At 41.9% G+C, this 22,008-nt stretch overlaps 1 protein-coding gene across 5 annotated transcripts in view; it reads right to left on the minus strand.

The window, feature by feature from the left end:
- Positions 1 to 22,008, minus strand: part of RBMS3 (RNA binding motif single stranded interacting protein 3) — a 755,586-nt gene that overhangs the window by 265,472 nt on the left and 468,106 nt on the right. For all 5 annotated transcript variants that reach the window (XM_035130054.3, XM_088653927.1, XM_035130057.3 and 2 more), the window contains one exon: positions 8,300 to 8,391. In XM_035130054.3, the coding sequence (XP_034985945.3) occupies positions 8,300 to 8,391 (92 nt within the window). The remainder of the gene's footprint in view (positions 1 to 8,299; positions 8,392 to 22,008) is intronic.

Raw genomic sequence — 22,008 nt, forward strand, 5'->3', positions numbered from 1 at the left:
TTTATTTATTTCAAATAAATAATAATAATTGAGATCAAATGCATAGCTAAGTAGCCTTTAGATGGTAGTAATGATATAGTAATTATCAAAAAGTTATTCATAAAAAGAGTGGGAGGGAGCGTTGCAAACTAAAAACCATCATCGTGAATGTAGAGCTCAAACCTTTCTATTCCATTTGGCCCTGGTTTCTTATATCATGCATGATCATATAAATTTATTTCTTATATTTCTTTCCTGTCTTCTCCCCCCCCCCCCCAAGGCATCAGTCTACATGGTTCTATCACCTCCTCATTTAATCTCCACAATGACCCTGTGAGTTACGTTGGGCAGTGATTGGTCCAAGGTCACCCCAGGAGCATCATAGCTGAGTAGGGATTTGAATGCTGTTCTCCCAAGGTCCATGTCTGACACTCTAACCATTATGGCAGAGGTGGAGTTCCATCTACTCATGTTGTCATGTACGTACTGCTGTGAGCTTCTCAAAATGATCTATAATACATTGCTGAGGAAAGGTTTCTGGAAGCAAAGCAGAAACAACTGGATACCTCTCCTAGGAAAATGTCCGTATTTAATATGAAACATCTAGTTTAAAGAACCAATATTTGGGCTAGGCAAGAAACAACAACAACCTATCAGTGCTAAATGAAGAAAATTGGCTGACCAGATAAATTTGGGAACATCATTCGGCTTCACCATGATAATATGACAGCAACAATCACAGATAACAATGGCTCTCAAGCCAACAATGGCTCTCAAGCCAACAATGGCTCCCCATTCACAGTGGGATCAGGTGTTAAACAGGTTTGTGTTATTGCCCCAACTCTATTCATTATTTTCATTGCCATGATCCTACACTTTGTCGAAGGGAAACTCCCCACCGGAATAGAAATCATATATTGAACAGATGGAAAGCTCTTCAATCTGAGCAGGCTGAAAGCAAAAAGTAAGGTTACCGTAATTTCCATCATAGAGCTTCAGTATGCTGATGACAACGTCGTGTGTGCACACTCAGAGGATGACCTCCAAACCATCCTTAATATCTTCTCAGAAGCTTACGAAAAGCTTGGCCTATCACTCAACATCCAAAAAACCAAAGTGCTGCATCAACAAGTACAAAATAACCCCACAAATCCAATTCAATGGTGTAAGGTTGGATAATGTTGATCATTTCTCCTACCTAGGCAGTTATCTTTCCATAAGGGCCAACATTGATGCCGAAATCCAGCATCGCCTGAGCTCTGCGAGTGTGTTTGAGGACCAGAGTATTCACAGGGAAACCAAAATGCTTCTTTACAAAGCTATTGTACTACCAACCTTACTGTATGCTTGTGAAACATGAACCACTTATAAAAGCCATTTCCAACTCCTTGAAAGATTCCATCAACGGTGTCTCCAATTTTTTTTACACATCACTTGAGAAGACAGGCGAACTAATACCAGTGTACTGGAAGAAGCAAAGATCACCAGCGTTGAAGGAATGATTCTTCAACATCAACTTCGTTGGACTGGTCATGTTGTGCGGTTGTGTGATGACTGTCTTCCAAAGCAACTACTCTATTCCAAACTTAAAAATGGGAAGCGCAATGCTGGTGGTCAACAAAAGAGGTTTAAAGACTGTCTCAGGGCAAATCTTTAAAAATGTAGTACAAACACCAACAATTGGGAAACACTTGCCTCCGAGCGTTCCAATTGGAGAACAGCCTTTACCAAAGGTGTGATGGGCTTTAAAGAAACTCGATCTCAGGACCCAAGGGAGAAACGTGCTAAGAGGAAGGCACGCTTGGCAAATCCACACCGTGATCAACTCCTGCCCAGAAACCAATGTCCCCACTGTGGAAGGACATGTGAATCCAGAATTGGCCTCCACAGTCACTTACGGACTCATTGTTAAAACTGTGTTAATGGAAGACAATTTTACCCGGCTACAAGTGATCACCAAAGAGAAGAAGATTTGGGCTAGGCAAGAAACAACAGCAACCTATCAGTGCTAAATGAAGAAAACATTCCTTTAAACAATATGTATAAACAATCCACTCTCCTTTATTTTGTCCACAACTTTTCAAAAACTTCTTTCATGATCTAATATATATGGCTCTGCCAAGGTCTTTTTTACACTGAGATTCCATATCTGCCCAGTATCTTCAGCTTCAACACAGGAAGATGCATTGAAACCAATGGCTTTCTGTTTGTGGAGTCACTGAGGACATTTATCACCATTACCATTATTTCTGATGCTATTATTTTTGCTAATGTACCCATAACGTAGTCACTCAATCACAAGAAGGTATGAGCAGGATTGGGAGAAACCTGCAATTTGTGGAAATGTAAAAAGTCAGTGGGAATGGGGTGGGGCAATGAGCTAGTAGCATTTCTACTCAAACCTAAATACCAAGTTTGACTTAGAGGAGTAAGTCGTGAAAACTGATTGAAAGGTGTTAGTTGGTTAGTTAGTTAGTTAGTTAGTTAGTTAGTTAGTTAGAACAAGATACAGAATAATATCCAGCCTTATGTTTCCGATCCACTAAAAGACAGAATGCAGCATTGATAGCAAACTAGAGTACCAATGATACCTGGGTGTTATGACCTCCTCACAGGTACTGGGTTCAAGTGACAGAATCTCCAGTCGGCTTCTTGCCAGTGACTTCCATTGGATGCACAGAGTACAGTTGCCACTGGCTTCAACACAAGGAATGGTGCAGGAGGCAACTGTAGACTATGGGCTTAATGGACTTACAAGCCTCTCTTTCTATATGGCAATGTGCATTGCTTCACTTACTTCACAATGTGATACATAGTCCCTTCTGCATTGGGGGCCCCCTCCTGCTCATTCCCCTGAGTGGCTTTGGACTTCTCCCCAAACACTGTGCTATGTCGCTGTGGTTTTACAATGCTTAAAACATTATTAGCTTAAAATAGCTTTTCTAGCTGCCACAGCAAACTGTAGCATCAAATCGGGGCTCTCCTTACCACCTTGCCCAGAAGACCTCATTCTGAAGAAGGCATTTCCCATAATGTGGCAAAGCGAGGCAGGCCAATTCTGTCGTCACCAATGCAACAGTAAAAAGAAAAAAAAGGAAAGGAAAAATGAATAAGGGGGTATGAGCAGGAGTGGGGCAGAGATTGGCAAGAAGAGGAACAGCAGCAGAGCAGCCACCCACCTCAGGCGGCACAATCGCTTGTGCCACGGCTACAAATATTGAGCTGGCTTTCAATACCCCAATCCCCTTGTCTCAAATGCTTGCATATGTATAGTTGTGGTTTCAACAGTGGAGAACAAAAGATGAGGTAAGCACAGGGCAAACGCAGCACTACTGAAGAGAACCACTTAGCTTTTGTCAGGAACTCTGGGTTCAGTAACTCAAAGGCACTTCACCTCTCTTCCAGTATAACTCCACTTCACATTCAGGTACAACCTCAACTTTAATCCTCTCTCATTCACCATTTTGTCCCTTTTTTTTTGAAATGCAGATAATGCTTGCTGCAGCCTGCTTCACAGTGACCTTTGGAGACTTAATTAATATTGGAAGTATGTAATGTGAGATTCTCAGGTGAAGGAACTACAGGAATTCCAAATTGCATCAATATTTCATGCTTTCCGCATTGAGATTCTGATCTTGGCTGGCATAATCATTCAGCTAATTCGCCCTTATGGCTCATTTCCATAAGCTTCCTCAGAAAAAGTTTCAAACTTCTCTGGCAAAAAAAGATTCATCGGAAACAAAATCACCCTCTTTTGAAATAGTTTTCAGGAAAGGTAAATCAGTTGACAGGTGTCAGTTTTCAGAGGGCGTCTATTCCAGCCACATTTGTCCAGCTGTTGCCATTTCTATGAAGTACTGCCCATCATTTTAGTTACAGGTAGGTAGCCGTGTTGGTCTGCCGTAGTCAAAACAAAATAAAAAAATTCCTTCCAGTAGCACCTTAGAGAGCAACTAAGTTTGTCATTGGTATGAGCTTTGGTGTGCACACTTCTTCACATAAACGAAAGCTCATACCAATGTCATACCAATGGCAAACTTAGTTGGTTTCTAAGGTGCTACTGGAATGAATGTTTTTATTTTGTTTTGCCCATCATTTGTGGGTGATGTCATTACATTATGTGATGTGGGTACCCCCCTCATTATATACTGATATGATGTGCAGGGTATACAGCTGAATACATTTTTTAAAAAAGAAGGCTTTACCTGATGGATGACCCACTCACTTATGGAGCAGGATTTTTTTTGTAAAGAATTTGTAAATGTGGTTTTATTGCTTTTAGAGTTTACTGAAATTTTGTTTTTTGAACTTGTGTTTTATTCTGGGGGGTTTAAATTTTGCACACTGTTTCAATCTATTAATTGTTGTTGTTGTTGTTAAAATATGTATGCCACGCGTCATCTGAAGATCCCAGGGTGGTTCACAACAGAAAGATACAAAGTGGTCTATGAATACAATACAAAGTAGTCTATGAATTTGTTAAATAAGTAATATATATATATATATGTTGAAATCTCCGCCTCAAGTGATAGAGGATCACTGTGAACCAATTCATTTTCTAGTCAAATGGGAGCTTTATACTGTAAATTTTACACACACACACACACACACACACACACACACACACACACACACACACAATTTTTTTTTATTATTTTTACCCCACCCATCTGGCTGGGTTTCCTCAGCCACTCTGGGAGGCTTTCAACAGAACATTAAAAACAGAATAAAAATTCAAACTTTAAAAACTTCCCTAAACAGGGCAGATAAAAGTTCAGATCTTAAAGAACTAAAGTCAACTTGTGGAAGGGCCTGCATATTCCAAAATCTCTCATATTGGGACCTCATGCTTCCATAAATACAAATCAAATCAAATATTTATTATTGTGGTCAATGACAAAGAACAAAATAAGCATAGCTGCCAAGTTTTCGCTTTTCTCGCGAGGAAGCCTATTCAGCATAAGGGAAAATCCCTGTAAAAAAGGGATAACTTGGCAGCTATGAAAATAAGAAGCACATAAACACATTATCCGAATGTGTGCAATAGACAACAACAACAACAACAACAACAACAACAACAACAACAACAGAACAAGACAGAGTGAAATAAACGGGGCATCAACAACTTAAAAGATGTAATCATGTCACCAGCTCTAAAGAGGAAAACGACAACGTGTCTGGAATCAATCCCTGTTGGGCTTCCATAAATACTGTTTGTTTTAAAATTACAATCTGTTCAGAATTCGGACAGAAACTTCTAGCTCTTCAGATGTTCTTTGGATAGAAAACAAATTGCTGCACAACACATCCTACTAAGGATGAATTTACATGTTTATATTTACAGAGGTTTCTAACTACAAGACTAAAGAGCTCCTAAATCTTTTGTGCTTGCTCCTAGTTGAGCGCATTGGAAGCATCCCTATGGAAAAACCATGAATTTGAGGTATTTAGAACAATTTCATTATCTGCACTCCATGGTTGCATCTCGTGGTCCATTTCTACATAATAGGCACAACTGACAGCAAAGAGATTAACCAAAAACATTTTAGGGGAAAGGCAAGAGAGAAATTGAATACATAACACAACAATTTATTTAAATGACTTATATACCACCATTAACATATGTCAATTTACACCAAGTTCAAACAACACACTCCCCCCCATATATAAATGTATTAAAATTCATAAAAATGACATGATCAATAAAATGCAAAGCACAATGACTCAGAACAATTTAACTAGGTAGTGGTTTATTAAGTACAGCAGCAAATTAAACCTTTTTTTTTCAAGTCAGTTGTCTCCTCCAAATGCCTGTTGAAAAAAATGTGTTTACAAACCACCCCAAACTATATAAAGATGTGGCCAGACACATCTGAAGGGAAGGGGTTCCAATGTGAGGAGCCAGTACTAAGAAGTCCCTTCCCAGGACCTCCAAACCACACACTTCGACCTGCGTATAGCCTCATCTGTTGATCTTAAAGCATAGGCAGTTTGATATGAAGGAAGGTGTTTTTGCAGTATTTGGGTCCCCTACTTTTTAGGTCTTTAAAAATGTTAAATCAAGCACCTTCAATTGGTCCCAGAAAACAGCTGTGATTCACACTACTGTAGCTGCAATTTCTGGTCCATATTCAAGGACAGCCCCAGGTAGAATTCATTAAAATGGTCCAACTTGGAGGTTACCAAACACAAGTAACCATAGCCATGGTTAGACAGAATGTGGCCCAGACAAATGCACATCATTTCATTAGACTCTGGGTAGATTCTAGTCCCGTCCCCCCAATTATCTATCTATCTATCTATCTATCTATCTATCTATCTATCTATCTATCTATCTATCTATTTATCTATCTATCTATCTCTTGTTCCTGGACACCAACCAGTGCCCAGAGCAACTACCAATAATATTGAAATACAATGCAAAGAAGATAAAAACAACAATTAAAATCTGATCAACCAGTGATCAACAGCAATCTTTAAACCACAATGAATTGCATTGTAAACTCTCTGCTAAATTGAGCAACTAACCAAAGTCTGGTGAAAAGCAAGCATTTAACAAGACACATAAATGTCAGCAATATGGAGGGGGCAATCAAGAGACAGTTGCACAGATGGAGGGGCCACCACTGAGAGGCCTCTGCCTCGTGTTACCACTGCATGGACTTTGTCCACTGCCGGCTCCAAAAGCATGACCTCCCACGCAGATCTTAAAACACTGGCGAGAAGGTCACAAGGGATTTATCTTATATATTTGCTTATCTTTATTTAAAGCATTTGCATATCACCTTTCATCTAAGCAATCTCAGGGTGGCAAGCAATAGGTATACATAATGAATTATTCATATGCAATAAAACCATACCGTTAAGCAGAATATGATGTGGCAGCTAAAAAAACGCACAGCAGGCTGAGAGAGTAAGCAAAATAAATTGCCTGGGGAAACAGAAGTGTCCCAGAACCTGGCACAGCCACATCATTTGAGATCCCCATTAAAAGGAGGTTGCTAAAAAATAATTTAATATGTGATGGGCTCTACAATCAATACACAGTCGCCAAAGTTCCTCATGTGTGCAAAAACCAGGCAATCTGTGTGTGTCCGCCCCCCCCCCCAAAAAAAACCTGGCTGTATTAGCTATATTTCGCCAAGCCAACATTCTCTGCTGGAGAACCAAGACATGCAAATCTATAATGATGCATTATTTGTCTTCTGACTATCCACAGTGGCGTTGCAACCGGGGTGGGGGGGAAGGTGCACCCCGGGTGCCATGTCTGCGGGGGTGACAAGAAGTCACCCCACGGGGGCTCACGGCACCGCAAGCAGCCATCACGCCACCCCAACCACATGTGGAGGATCCTCCGTTCGTGGCTGCAGCTGCGAGCATAGGATCCCGGCACCGTCCAGACGGCACTGGAGTGCCGCTGCCGACAAACTGCTATGTACAGCGCATGTGCAGCCCTGGGTGTCACAACGCCTTCCTTCGCCCCTGGGTATCAAACAGGTGCACTCGTTGGATCCATCAATTGTCCGATACTGCATGCAACCTCTCATGACCAAAGGGAAGTCACTTATGATCTCAGAGTCTGCATATGCTTTGCAACTTCAGCCAAGGGCACTTTCCCCCATAAACCATCTCAGGTTTATGCAGAACAGTGCAAGGCTTCATCGAGCTCCAAAGTATTGGGGCGGTGCAGCAACCATGCCCCAACTAGCGAGCCCTGGAACACACATTCCTCCTCTCCACTGTCATATTTAGGGCCTGGATGTCAGTGCTCTTCCCATCACAAGAGTATTATTATTATTATTATTATTATTATTATTATTATTAATTGTATGCCGCCCTATACTCAGGGTGGTTTGCAACATAAAAGCACATTATAAACAAAACCAGAAAATACACCATAAAAACAAAGACAACCTAATAATCCCCCTTTCCACAGCACGTTTTTAAAGAGCATCGGATGTCAATCAGTCAAAGGCCTGGCTATAGAGGAAAGGTTTTGCCTGGCGCCTAAAGGTGTATTAACCTTGTCTTATGAAGTTCCTTGAAGGATGGCAGGAGAGTGTTATGGAATTTAAGGGCACCACATTTCAAGACCCGGGCAAATCACAGGCATCATACACATTGGCAAGCCAACAGACAAAAGAAGATGAAGAAGAAATCAGTGGAGTCAGAAGACAAACTTGTGTTGAGTAATGAAACAAGATTGCAAGAAATCCTGACTTAGAAAACAACAAGGAAATGGAACAAGCCCACAAAATTAATATCGCAGAGAGTAATACACAACGTTACAAGGTTAAGAATGCCCTCTGACTGATCTTACCTTTGCCATTTGCGCTTGAACTCCATTTGCTTTAAGAGACGCTACTGCCTTCTGTGCTGCTGCTGGGCTGTCAAAATCTACAAAACCATAACCTTTAGGGGGGGAAATACAGAAGTATTCATTAATACCTTCAAAGAACATCCAACTTTTTAAACAACTTCTCTCTTATCAATAACGGCTTCCATGTTAGCCCTGCTCCCTCTAGCTACCAAATTACTCACAGCTGTCCATGGAGGTGCAGGTCAATTCTGTGTCCAGGGCAGCTATTTACCAGCTCCATCTGGTACGCGGGCTGAGACCCTATCTGCCCGTGGACTGTCTCACCAGAGTGGCACATACTCTAGTTGTCTCTTGCTTGGACTACTGCAATGCACTCTATGTGGGGCTACCTTTGAAGGTGACCCGGAAACTACAACTAATCAAGAATGTGGCAGCTAATCTTGAAATACCTACATTGGCTTCCAGTACGTTTCTGAGCACAATTCAAATGGCCTCGGTCCAATATACCTGAAGGAGCATTTCCACCCCCATCATTCTCCCCGGACACTAAGGTCCAGCACCAAGGACCTTCTGGTGGTTCCCTTGTTGTGAGAAGCCAAGTTACAGGGAACCAGACAGAGGGCCTTCTCGGTAGTGGCAGAGAAAAACAATTACCAGACTTTTAGAAGACAACTGAAGTCAGCCCTGTTTAGGGAAGCTTTTAATGTTTGACAGACTATTGTATTTTAATATTTTGTTGGAAGCCACCCAGAGAGGCTGGGGAAATCCAGCCAGATGGGCGGGGTATAAATAATAAATGATGATGATGATGATGCAATCCTATGCACACCTACCTGGGAGGAAATCCTATTAAACCCCATGAGGCATACTTTTATTTAGTTATTCCCCCCCCCCCCAACTTATTGCTCACCCCCTGTAGCAAGACCCCAGGGCGGGCTACAACTTTAAATGCAAATATTTTAAATCACAAACTAACCCATTCTAATAGCATCTCAATAGTCTGTTAAGGTAATCCGGTGGTTCTCCCAACCTTTTTCTCTATGCCACATTCAGAATAAAAATTTGCTTGCACCACACCCCTTTTTAATGGGTAATAAATACTTTGGAAAACAAAAAGAAACAACTCATTGCAGTGCTTGATTTATAACTGGACTGAGGAGGAATGGTGGGGGGCGCCCCCCTTTCTCCTGAACCTTTCCGAGGACAGTATAGATTTAGAACAGTGGTTTGCAGAAGGTCATAGTTCAGAGGCTGCAGAGGGGGGAGGCTGGGAAATATTGGGAGAGGAACAGCAGGAAGAAGCAGCACCAGGGGAGAGACAGCTGACAGAATCAGTGTCCTTGGAAAGCATTCATGACCCACCCCTCTCCCAGGACCTGGCGAGCATTAAGGGTAGTAGAACGGAAAGCTCAGAGGCAGAAAGCTCAGATCAGCCGGCGCAGGGGTGACGTAGAATAGAATAGACTGAGGGGGTGGGATTTCACTTGGAGCAACACCTCATTCCTTAGACTCTCTCTGTGAATATTGAATTAATTACTTGGTAAGAACTTTTATTGTTTATCTGCTTCTTGGCTGCCACTGTGGGAGGGATCAGATTCCCCAAAGCCTGATAATAACATAGAACACAACTACTTTATAATATGATGACATGACATGAGACATCCAGAAAGTACAAAACAAAGCAGCTACATAAGAACATGAATCATTCCCCACATATAATATGGATTGTACTTGAATCTTCCTGCCACACATCCCATCGTCTCCTGACACACCACACCCTTTGAGAACCACTGGGGTAACCTTACGGGACCCGACAGGGTATACTACTCTGCAACTAGTCCTTCTGAGTAGACATATGTAGGCCTGCACTGTAAGGCTTAAATCCCAGACTATCTCCCATTTAACACACTGGTACCTACTTCTGTGTAGACATGCACAGGATTGTGTTATAAATGTATACAGCCGTACCTTGGATCCCAAACGCCTTGGTACTCGGATGTTTTGGCTCCCGAACGCCGCAAACCTGGAAGTGATTGTTCCGGTTTGCGAACATTCTTTGGAACCCCAACGTCCGACGGGGCTTCCGCGGCTTCTGATTGGCTGCAGGAACTTCTTGCATCCAATCAGAAGCCACACTTTGGTTTCCGAATGTTTTGGAAGTTGAACGTTCTTCCAGAACGGATTCTGTTCGACTTCCAAGGTACGACTGTATTATGGAAAGGGCAGGGTGACAGGCAAGGTAAAGTTCTAGCAATGAACACTTGTCCTTGTTCCAACATTCAAAAATTCAGAAGGGACAAATACTTGTTTTTACATACTGACCACAGAGGGGTCTCTTCCATTCTCTGACTAAGGATGATTTTTGTTGATCAACGGACACAATAAAGGCACAATGGCTTCTTTAGATATTTTATAATAAATATTATAACAATATAGTATAAATACAACAAATATTGGTTATTTGTTCATTGTCATTGTCTCTACAGCCGCAGCAGGTGCTGTAACTCTCTTAACAGTTAGACTTTGCCCCTGATGGCACACACTTCCACTATCTCTCGAGACAGACGGATGCCAACAACGTAACAAATAAAATACCTTAAAACACGTTGTTGGGGTTTTGTCTTTAAAAAAGAACATTAACACACCATGGGTTTCCGGATCCTTTATTACTGAACAAGTATTAAGAATGAACAGCAGGTCTTCTGGTACAGTACTCTGTCGAAAAGCAATCATCACAGCTGAACTCTTGCAAAGCACAAGTACCTTTAATTAACTTTAAGGCAACTTTGCACAGCAATTTAATCCAGCAGTTCCATTCTTGCAGGGTTTCCTTGATCATCAGAAAGAACAATTCCAATGTAGGGAGTCGGACAGCATGAAGAAGCAGATTCACCATCACATCCACAGCCCCGCCGGCTAGGGTGTAAGGTGTTTGGCGGGGGGGGGGGAGTCCCTAAGGCAGCCTTTCTTAACCTTGGGTTGTTCCTGAACTATGACTCCCATCATTCCTGACAACTGTCCATGCTGGCTAGGAATGATGGGAGTTGTAGTCCAACAACTGGAGACCCAAAGGTTGATAAAGGCTGCCCTAAGGGGATCCTCCTCTGCTGCCTGCCCAGAAACACCCTACTTCAGGGCTTTCCATTGACTACTATCCACAATAGCTTCCCACCTGCCGGGTCAAAGCTTGAGACTTTCATTGCTCCAGAGCCTCCATAGAGTTCCCCCACTGCCACTAGCAAAGAAGCAGCTATGTGCAACCGTGATCCCTCTCCCATTGAGTCAGGATTGCAGTCCTGATAGCCAATGCAACCATTTATAAAATATCAACAATGGAGGAGTTTGACTTTGCAACTGAGATACCTGTTTTAAGGAATCCCACCTTTGCCCAGGATTTATTCACCCACTTTATGCGATCAGGAACAAGCTGCAGGGCATCTCAAGCTCACACACTCTCCCTCCCTTCTGCCCCTTTGGTGAGAGCTTCTACAGTCAAACCTCGGTTGTTGAATGTAAACCATTCCAGAAGCCCGTTCAGCTTCCGAAATGTTCAAGAACTGAGGATCGGCTTCCGATTGGTTGCAAGCGCTTCCCGCACTCAAGCGGAAGCCACTTCGGACACTTGGCTTCCGAAAAAGGTTTGAAAACCAGAGCATTTACTTCTGAGTTTTCGGCGTTTGGGAGCCGAAATGTTCCAAAAACAGAACCATTCGGGACCCGAGGTTTGACTGTACTACTTAAAGAAGCCACAATTCTTTGTTACACCCACACTCAGGCACTACGCTGTGCTTTAAACCAAATATAATTTGAACAACCCAGGATCTGACTGAGGGGTTCACTATTCTCCCCTCCTGAGTGGAGGAGAAGAGAGGCATTTATTCCCAGGCACCTAAACTCGGGGCTTTTTTTCTAGAAAAAGAGGTGCTGGAACTTGTTGGGGGAGCATCCAGCCAAAGTTCTTGAGCCCTGTCGCTGTGCGGCAGGTGAGTTCCGCCTGGAAGAACCCCTGCCTAACTCACAGGTGATGTGTGACAAGCCTTCAGCTTCAATTCCACATCTGCAAAAGGGGGGTAATAATTTGCACGAGACAAAAGACTGTACGAGTTGCATTAGAAATTCTTTACAAATTACCAAAAAAATAAAAAACTCCTAGTAGTAGCAAACAAATGGTAGCAATTACCCCCCACACACACACTTTTTAGGAAGAATATTCATAAATTATACACATAAGTCCAGTGCAAACTTACTGCGGCTGCCTCCCTACAAATGCTGCCACCAAAAAACACAAAAACATAATTAGCATTACGTTTTTATGTTTTAATTAACCGTATTATATTCCCAACCATATTCCTCCGTTTTTTAGTCTTTTACACAGCATGTTACAAAGAAATGAACTTGTTATACACAGCAGTCCTAAAAAGTATTCTGCAGCGAAGCTGTGAAGTATGAATTACTAAGGCCGTGATCCCCAAAACGCTTGTTCTGAAGTAGCCCAATCACTTTTATTATAGAATTAGTAACTGCAACTATGTTGAGCAAAAAAATCTACAAATTGCGCCCTTGTTTACACAGAAATAAGTCCCACTGGGCCCTACTTCCATGTAAGTTTACAAAGGATTCTAGGTCTAATTAGCATTTTGCATAATGTATTTACATGTCAGAAATCTTTACCTGAAGGGGTTGAAAGAGAAATGACACACTGACTTATCAACATTGTGTATGAAACTGGTAAGAATGGTTCAGCCAGTATGTTTATGATACGTCTAGCTGGCTGTGGTATTGGCAGAGATTCCACCACAGGAAGTTTAGTCACATTTCACACAAATCAAGCTACAAGCGTAGCCAAAAGATGTAATGGTGCTTTTGACTGGCATTAAAGGGCGACAATTTATACGCAGTGCTATTTTTTCTTGAGAAGGAGGGGCCGGAACACCTTCCTTGTTCTCTTATAATGGCAACCACATGAGAGGTGCCAGAACTGAGCTCCGGTGAGTTCTGGCTGAAAAGAAAGCCCTGTTTAAATTTATATTACCATATAGTAATATTTTCAACACCAGGTGCCTAAATGACAGTCCTGGTACAGAATTAAGAGACCAGGTTGTTCACCAGGGCAAGACAGTCTGAGCACATTACACTGATCCTGGCCCAACTGCACTGGCTACCAATTAGTTTCTGGACCCACTTCAAATTGCTGGTTACCAGCAGAAGCGAGTCCCTGCTCTGTGCTGCGCCAGTTTAGTGCAGCGCGCAGGGACTCGCCGAGCAGGCGGCTCGGTTTGGGCACGGCTCGTGGGCCGTTAAAACAACCCCCGTGGGCCGCTTGTGTCCCATGGGCCGCAGGTTGCCGACCCCTACTCTAGAAGAATGTTAGAAGAATTCTGCTGAAATCAGACCAAAGCCACATCTGGTCCAGCATCCTGATCTTACGGAGGCCAAGCAGATGCCTATGGGAAGCCCACAAGCAGGAGATGAGCACCCTCCCCACTTGTGCCCCCCCCAGTAACTATTCCCAGTAACAACCCATTATGGGAGCTTGTTGTTGTTGTTGCTATACCATCTGTATCTTCCAAGTATCTCAAGGTGTTGTACATGGTTCTCCTCCAACCCTGTGAACCCTGTGAGGTAGGTTATGTTAGGTCACCCACTGAGCTTCATGGCTGTGTGGGGATTTGAACCCTGCTCTCCCAGGTCCTAGTTTAACACTCTAACCGCTATGCCAGATTGTCTCGATGTAGTTCACAAACATCATAGCTAGTGGTTATTGACAGCCTTAACCTCTATGAATTTGTCTAACCCTACTTTTTAAAGCCTTCCAAGTTTGTACCTACCGGTAGTTATGGCATCTTGAGATAGATAGCAAATTTCATAGCTTAACTATACACAGTATTAAGAATTGCACAGTATTAAGAAATACTTTTTGCCTGCTCTGAATATTCCAACATTCACCTTCATTGGATGAGCCCAACTTCTAGTGAAAGATGGAGAAGATATACGTGTATCTGCTTTCTCCACACTATCAATAATTTTGCACGTGTCCCCTATGATGAAATACTACTTTCTGAGCAAAAAAAGACCCTAATATTGTAAAAAAAAAGTGAAGCATGACTTCTAAAGGGATGCCAGAGAATTCCAACATAAACAGAAAAGGAAGGAGAAATTGCCACAGTTCCCAAGGTTATTGTTGTATTTATGTCCACAAAGGATACATATTGAATGGGGTTTGGTTTGCATGGTTTTGACATTTCTTTTACACTGAAATAAGTGTTAAGTATGTAAGTTGCACTAAGAGTTACGTAGCATATGTAACTTCCATGAAATAGCAGACGGCGAGACAAGTGACGTAGAATTTGGCAGAAGCAAAATGGAATCAGCACTGTGCTGAATGCAGGTCAGAAAAGAAATCACTCTGACGTCTCAGAAGCAAGTACCACGCTAGCTTTTGGAGAAACGCCTCCAACTCTGAAATTTAATATGTATGTATCTTTGTCAAGACGGTCCATTGTCTTTACTAACCACTAGGAACCCCCTCCTGAAAGAAAGAAAAAAAGGGACTAATTTTACTTAGGCTTTATGGCGTGCAGAGAAATGATGAACGCAGAGAAACAGCAACTGTGAATCTATAGGCACCAGTCTGTGTATGTGTGCATTTAGGGGAAGCCCACTTAAAGACACAGCAAGTGGACTTTTATGTGTGCCGTAATAAGCTCTATCTGAACTCACAGTCAGACACTAAACAGCTATGTCTCCCATAACCTAAATGGCTGGGAGCCCCCTGCGCTCAGTTTCTCAATTCCATAATTAACTTGGCAGCAGGTTCAAATGAATTAAAACTGAATGTCACTATTTTTGCAACAAATCCCTCATCCTTGTGTTGTTGTTTTTTTTGCGGCTTGTCAGGAGAAGACCAGCGGAACAGCAATTAATGGTAAGCAGTGCAGTGAAAAAGAACCAAGTACACACTAATTAGGTCACTCACCAAGCACATTCGCTTCATTGGCAGATTTAATCAATGTTTTCCTGAAATGCCTTAAATCTCTTATGCTAATTTAAAGTTTTGTTATTATTGTTCCTTTAAACACAGATGGGATGCCTGGAGATTTTCAAGTGCTTTCCCGCCCCCGCCCCCTCAAAAAGGCTTTCTAAATATTATGCCTTACATTTAACTGCTTGTCCATGTTTCACAGGAACAGATATCATGAAATTGCACCAATTTCATTCTCAGATGCCTAAGAATATAATGGTTACATGGCTACTTTTAAAGAAAACAACAACACTCAGATGTGAGCATTGTGTGAACATTATTTATCTATTAAAACAGTCTTACACCTTTTCTTTAAACAAGAAATGAGATTCCAACTAAACATCAGGAAGAGTGCTGTTCAGCAGCAGAACATTCTCCCTCGGGAGGTAGTGGACTCTCCTTCCTTGGAGGTTTTTAAGCAGAGGTTTGGATGACCACCTGTCATGGATGCTTTAGCTGAGATTCCTGCATTGCAGGGGGTTTGACTAGATGACCCGTAGTGTCCCTTCCAACGCTACAGTTCCATGATTCTATGAAATGAATTTGACTATAGCCATATCTTGAGACCAAGCTAGTTGCACTTTGTTCTCATTGATTTCAGTAAGACCCAAGTTTAATTAACTTCGTCAGGACCCAATTCATAATTCCAGATTCATAATGAAATAAGCATGTTTAAATCTCTGTTTACAATAATAATAATTTTATTATTTATACCCCGCCCATCTGGCTGGGTTTCCCCAGCCACTCTGGGCGGCTCCCAATAGAACACTAAAAACAGAATAAAACTTCCCTAAACAGGGCTGCCTTCAGGTGTCTTCTAAAAGTCAGATAGTTGTTTATCTCCTTGACATCTGATGGGAGGGCGTTCCACGGGGCAGGCACCACTACCGAGAAGGCCCTTTGCCTGGTTCCCTGTAACCTCACTTCTCACAGTGAGGGAACCTCCAGAAGGCCCTCAGTGTCAGGGCTGAACGATGGGGGTGGAGACGCTCCTTCAAGTATACTGGGCCAAGGCCATTTGCAAGTAAATCAGCCTAGCTGGATCAGATCTAGCAAACAGCCCATAAATAGGCTTACTCAAAAGTGGGCAGATAACCAGAAATAAAAGCGAGTACATCTAAAATGAATTCAATAATCTATACAGTCCTGATAACGCTTCTCCCTTCCTATTTACAAGATTCGTGCACTCACTCCATGAAGACTTTGTACCATCAATTCTATAGCAAAGTTTCTTCTGGTTTACATCATGTGCCTACCTAGGGTATCTCTTAAAAGTAAAGACTAGCAGGTAGTGGGCATAAAAAGTGATTATCTGATAATTTACTATGCAAATTCCAGTGATTGTTTTATGCACAGTGGATAAAGAATCAAATTAAAGTCTTATAACCCTTGGAAAATTAGCGTTAGCAAGCAGTGAGGTTGATTTGCCCTTGAAAACTAAATTACGAAGTGCAAATTGTGTAACATTCACATAGCCTGTACCATCTCTGACTGCATAAACGTGTTAACCATGAAACATTTTGAATTATTAAAACCCATGATTTTAAGTTAGTAGTTAACTTGCAACTGGTCAGATTCCTATGTTAATAGATAATTAAGAGCAGCTGACAGCCAAAAGGAGAAAACATTTTCCACAACCCACAGAGGATACAAAATCATGGTCGAGGATATATTTATTTTATTTAGAATGACTCCCAAGACAGCCAGGTTTGTTATAGAGGCAATTTATAAACTTGAAGGTTTCTGTTCCCTATTGTTCATTTGGGGAAATTTTCACAGAAACTTCACCCTCATTATGGTACTTAAGCAGACGCAATATAACCGCAACCCTGCCACACACACCCAAATTTTCATTTCATTGTAGGGGTCATTTCCTTCATTTGTGTTTAAATTAAGAAAGACCAAAGTTTTAGCCCCTGTAGAGTTAGATATTCATTTATAAAGCTGAGGTCAGAGTGTATTAAAAGGGTGAGATTTACATGCCAATTCTAGATTCAGGATTGAGTCCCAATGGGGCTAACTCACAGGATTACGGTATTTGCTTGGACATAAATCCTACTGTCTTCAGTGGTTCTACTCTTAAATTTGTGTGTTTAAGACTGTAACCTTGATGCAGATTAGGAGGCAGGAGCTATTCTCTGTGCTTTTACTACAACAACAGAGGAAAGATTTTCAGCCGAAGGCCTTCCTAAACAAGGAGGCTACAGCCAAATGCCAAAAGCTGTAAAATGTCAGGGCTTGGTAAATCTCAACCAAAAATGCATTTTACACGGCGGGGCCGTCCACCAGCATGGGGAGGGCCTGTCGTCACAGTGACCCGATCCCTCATGATTGCGGGGCTCAGCCCCCCCCCAATCATCATCATCATTTTTTATTTGTATGCCGCCTTTCCACAGTTAAAATCAATGCTCAAGGCAGCTTACAACATGACAAGATTTACATAATTACAAAAGTCGTAAACAATAAATAAACCACATCAAAAATAATACACAACCCAATGGAAAACAATTTCCACATAAATCAAAAACTAAAAATAAGAATACAGCATTAATATCACAGTTTAAAATGACATAGGTAAAAAATAACAGCAATTTAAACAAAAAACAAACCAAAATGGAGCCCTCTGCCTCACAGCAGCAGTGGCAGCAGTCCTTTATAGGCTCCACCCTAGGCCAGGTGGTGAGTGGCAGGACTGGGGCCCTCAGGTGCTGAGCAGGGGGGTCCACATAGTTTGGAGGGGAGGCCGTGGTGTCCTCAGCCCCATAGAGTTGGTGCACACCTATCAACTACCCACAAACCTCTGTTCTTCACCAATTATCCATCTCAAAACAGCAGAAAGCATTACTGGCAGCTTTCCAGAGGCAACAGATGTTCTTCCCAACGGTGGAAGACTGGGCCTTCTCTATCCTTCGAGAGGCCTCTGATGTCTCCCTGATTTAGGAACATTTCCACTGCCTGCTCACCATAGTTTTTTTTTTACTTCTACCACACTACCCCTGAACATCACCCTCTAAAATCCTCACAGCCAAACTCATCAGGGACCTTTAGGTGTCATAGTTAATATATATGCACTAGGTAAAGGTAAAGGGACCCCTGACCATTAGGTCCAGTCGTGACCGACTCTGGGGTTGCGGCGCTCATCTCGCATTATTGGCCAAGGGAGCCGGCGTACAGCTTCCAGATCATGTGGCCAGCATGACAAAGCCACTTCTGGCGAACCAGCGCAGCACATGGAAACGCCGTTTACCTTCCCGCTGTAGTGGTACCTATTTATCTACTTGCACTTTGATGTGCTTTCGAACTGCTAGGTTGGCAGGAGCTGGGACCGAGCAACGGGAGCTCACCCCGTCGCAGGGATTCGAACCGCCGACCTTCTGATCGGCAAGCTCTAGGCTCTGTGGTTTAACCCACAGCACCACCTGCGTCCCTATATATGCACTACCTGTAGCCAAAGTTTCCTTAGGGACATTTAAATAAAAGCAGAAAGGAGTTGCATTGCTCTGCTACTCTAGATGCTGAGGCAGTTTCAGTGGCCAGTAAGACTAGACTGTTAATTAGGACATTATTTTATTATTTAAACATTCTGGTCTTCATGAATTTTTAGTGTTCAGCAGATTAAAAACAGCATTAGGTCGACCTAGGTCATATGACGACAGGATAAACGAAACATCCAAATATTAGCTGCCTCAGAGACAGAGGACATTTGAATTCATGAAGCTGGGCTATGAATTGGCAAAATTTATTTCAAGCCTGAAGTGAACTTGTCGTTTATGTCTTTTGCAGCAGCAGTGTTCAAAGCAGAAGTAAACAGGATGGAACTGACAAGAAAGAGTAAACTCAATGAGCACACCAAACCTACCGTGCTTTATTGGAAGTAATATTTAGAACAATGCTTTGGCAAGTGGGTCAGGAAAACATGCAACTAAACCAAATTGATGAGCCCATCATTACTTAGATTACTCTGGGGGTGGAGTGATGGGGGAAGGCCCCTTGCGTAATAAAATGGTTTTCATTAAAGCTATACATCTACTTGGGGCTATAGGTTTCAGGTATAGCCACCTGAGTGCTTTTCTACAACTCACCTGCAATTTAGACAAATAGATATATTATAAGTATGAGACAGAACCCATAAAATACACTCTCCCGCAAACAGGGGTGGCTTTTACTCCCACTTTATAAGACACAATCCTCTTATCTGTTTGAACGCTCCAGATACCCTGCTGAAACTAAACATACATTTCATCATCATCTTGTTGCAGTTAAACTGGCAGTAAACATCAGTTGATAAAGCTGGCAATAAAACAGGAATATATATGTTTAATGCCAACAGATGGCAAGGAGTTGCTTTGGACATCATGATGTAGTAGAGAGAACAGGAAGCACAATTGCCTTGCACTTCAGTTTACCTGCTTCCTTCTCCATTTCATCCAAGATGCAACATTTACATCGCCCTCCTGGGCTCCTCCTCACATGAATTTCCTCGTGTGGCAAGAGGATGTGAGAATGCTATTTTGGGTAAGCCAGTGGAACAGAGGAACGCTTGCAGTTTCTCTTCCTTCCCTCCCAACATCATCATTTTTGAAGTGGACCTGACATTTCCTAGACTTGCTTTTGGACTCCATATGGGAATATGAAGCTGTCTTATGCAAAGTCCATTCAGTTCAGTTTTAGCTACCTGACTAGTAGTGGTTCTCCACGAGCTCAAACAAGGGCTCTATCCCAGACCTTCTCCATGAGATTGTTTTTAACTGGGGATGCTAGGATTGAATGTGGGACCTCTTTGCATGAGTGTTGCCCTTTCCCAAATCCCTATCACTGTTTGTGCCATACATATCAAATGCTAAACTTTTAGCTGGAGATCCTGGGAACTGAACTTAGGCACTCCTATATATAGAACATAACCACTATCACTGAACTATAGCTGTCCCAGGAAGAAGTGAAATCTTGAGAGAGAGAGAGTGTGTGTGTGTGCGCGCACACACACACACACACACACACACAGTGGTACCTTGGTTCTTAAACACCTTGGTACTCAAACAACATGGAACCCAAACACTGCAAACCCGCGAGTGTTCTAGTTTGCGAACTTCTTTCAGGAGCTGAACGTGCTCCATTTTGACTGTTACGCTTCCTATTTGAGTTCCACACTCCCGTTTTGAGTGTTATGCTGAGGTCTGTTTTGTTTTTGCAGCTCTTTTTCGTTTTTGTGACAGTTCAGCTACTGATTGATTGTGTGACTGAAGTACATTGTTTATTGCTTTCATTTTGTGGAGCAATGGTCTCATTAGATAGTAAAATTCATGTTAAATTGCTGTTTTAGGGGTTGTTTTTAAAAGTCTGGAGCAGATTAATCCATTTTACATTACTTTCAATGTTAAAGCGCGGTTTGGTTTTGGAATGGACTTCCGGAACGGATTAAGTTTGAGAACCAAGGTACCACTGTGTGTGTGAAAATAAATATTGCTGTATTTTCTGTTTTCAGTAACTATTGGTCTTCTCTGGATCTGACTTTGTGGTACAGAAAGCAAAGCACACTATTCATCACTTGGAATGCTTTAAAAATTTACCTCAAGTTTTCATAATTTAAAACACATTATCACAAAGGAGTTGGGAAACAGAATCTTGTACTTCGTCCCTGTCCCGAATTTTACTGTGGTTTCACAAGCTCCAATATCCATGAGCTCCTGAATCCTTCAACGGGAATATCCATGGAGACCTCTCCTTGCTTAATGTTTTAAATACGTATATGAGAAATGGATCACAATAGCCTAGCTAGTCACACAATGGCAGAAAAAGCTGGGAAACCTTTGGTCTAAATGTTTATGAATTATAATTGAGCATTCAGGTGTTGTAACAACAAAACCTTTTATAGAACTATAGCGGGCACACAAAAAGGTCCGATAAAAAAACTAGTATTTTATCCAGATGAGTCTTTACAGTTTTTAAATATACAGAGAAATGTGTACTAGAGGTTCTGCGTCACTTTAGACAAATCCTGAAATGAAATGGTCCACTTCAGAGAGCTCCAGGTGTCATTCAAAGTGAAGCAGGTTCTGCAATACAGTGTGTCTATGAAGACAGATGTTTCTCTCAAGCTCTCCCCCATGGAGGTGGGTACAGTTTTGCAACTGATAGCTCTAGCTTCTAATCACAGGGAACTATTTTACAAGGGCTCACAAATGGCAGCGCTTTTGGCAAGAATGTTGAAGTAATGTATCATAATTGAGTGATCTCTACAGTGAATACAATTTTCATTTTTAAAATGCCAACAAAACAACGAAGATAAGAGCAAGTCCCTTTTTATCAGTGAATTTTAGCTTTAAAAAGTGCCTAGCATGAAAAAAGCATCTGTCTAAAATTCTGAAGGATTCATTCCCTGCAAACATCATCCATTTCTGTCTAAAAGCGAGCAAAGCTATAACAATTGGCTGATTTCCCCATCACCCCGTCAGGGAGGCATTATGTTTTGGATTAACAGATTTTCCAAAGTTGAGGTTCTGTTTCAAACTTGAGGTGAAGTTGGTGTTCTCCAAAGTGGTCCGAGCCAAATCAACCTGCTCTCTGAAGTAGGATCTGAACTAAAACTTCCCTTCGGCAAATACTCCTATAATGAATACTTATCCACATAAATGCACACAATAACCTCCCAAAATGAGAGAGGTGAAAACAATGCAAGGTTACTTTCTCC

This window comes from Zootoca vivipara, chromosome 11 (assembly GCF_965207765.1).
Source record: "Zootoca vivipara chromosome 11, rZooViv2.hap1.1, whole genome shotgun sequence".
Classification (NCBI taxonomy): Eukaryota; Metazoa; Chordata; class Lepidosauria; order Squamata; family Lacertidae; genus Zootoca; species Zootoca vivipara.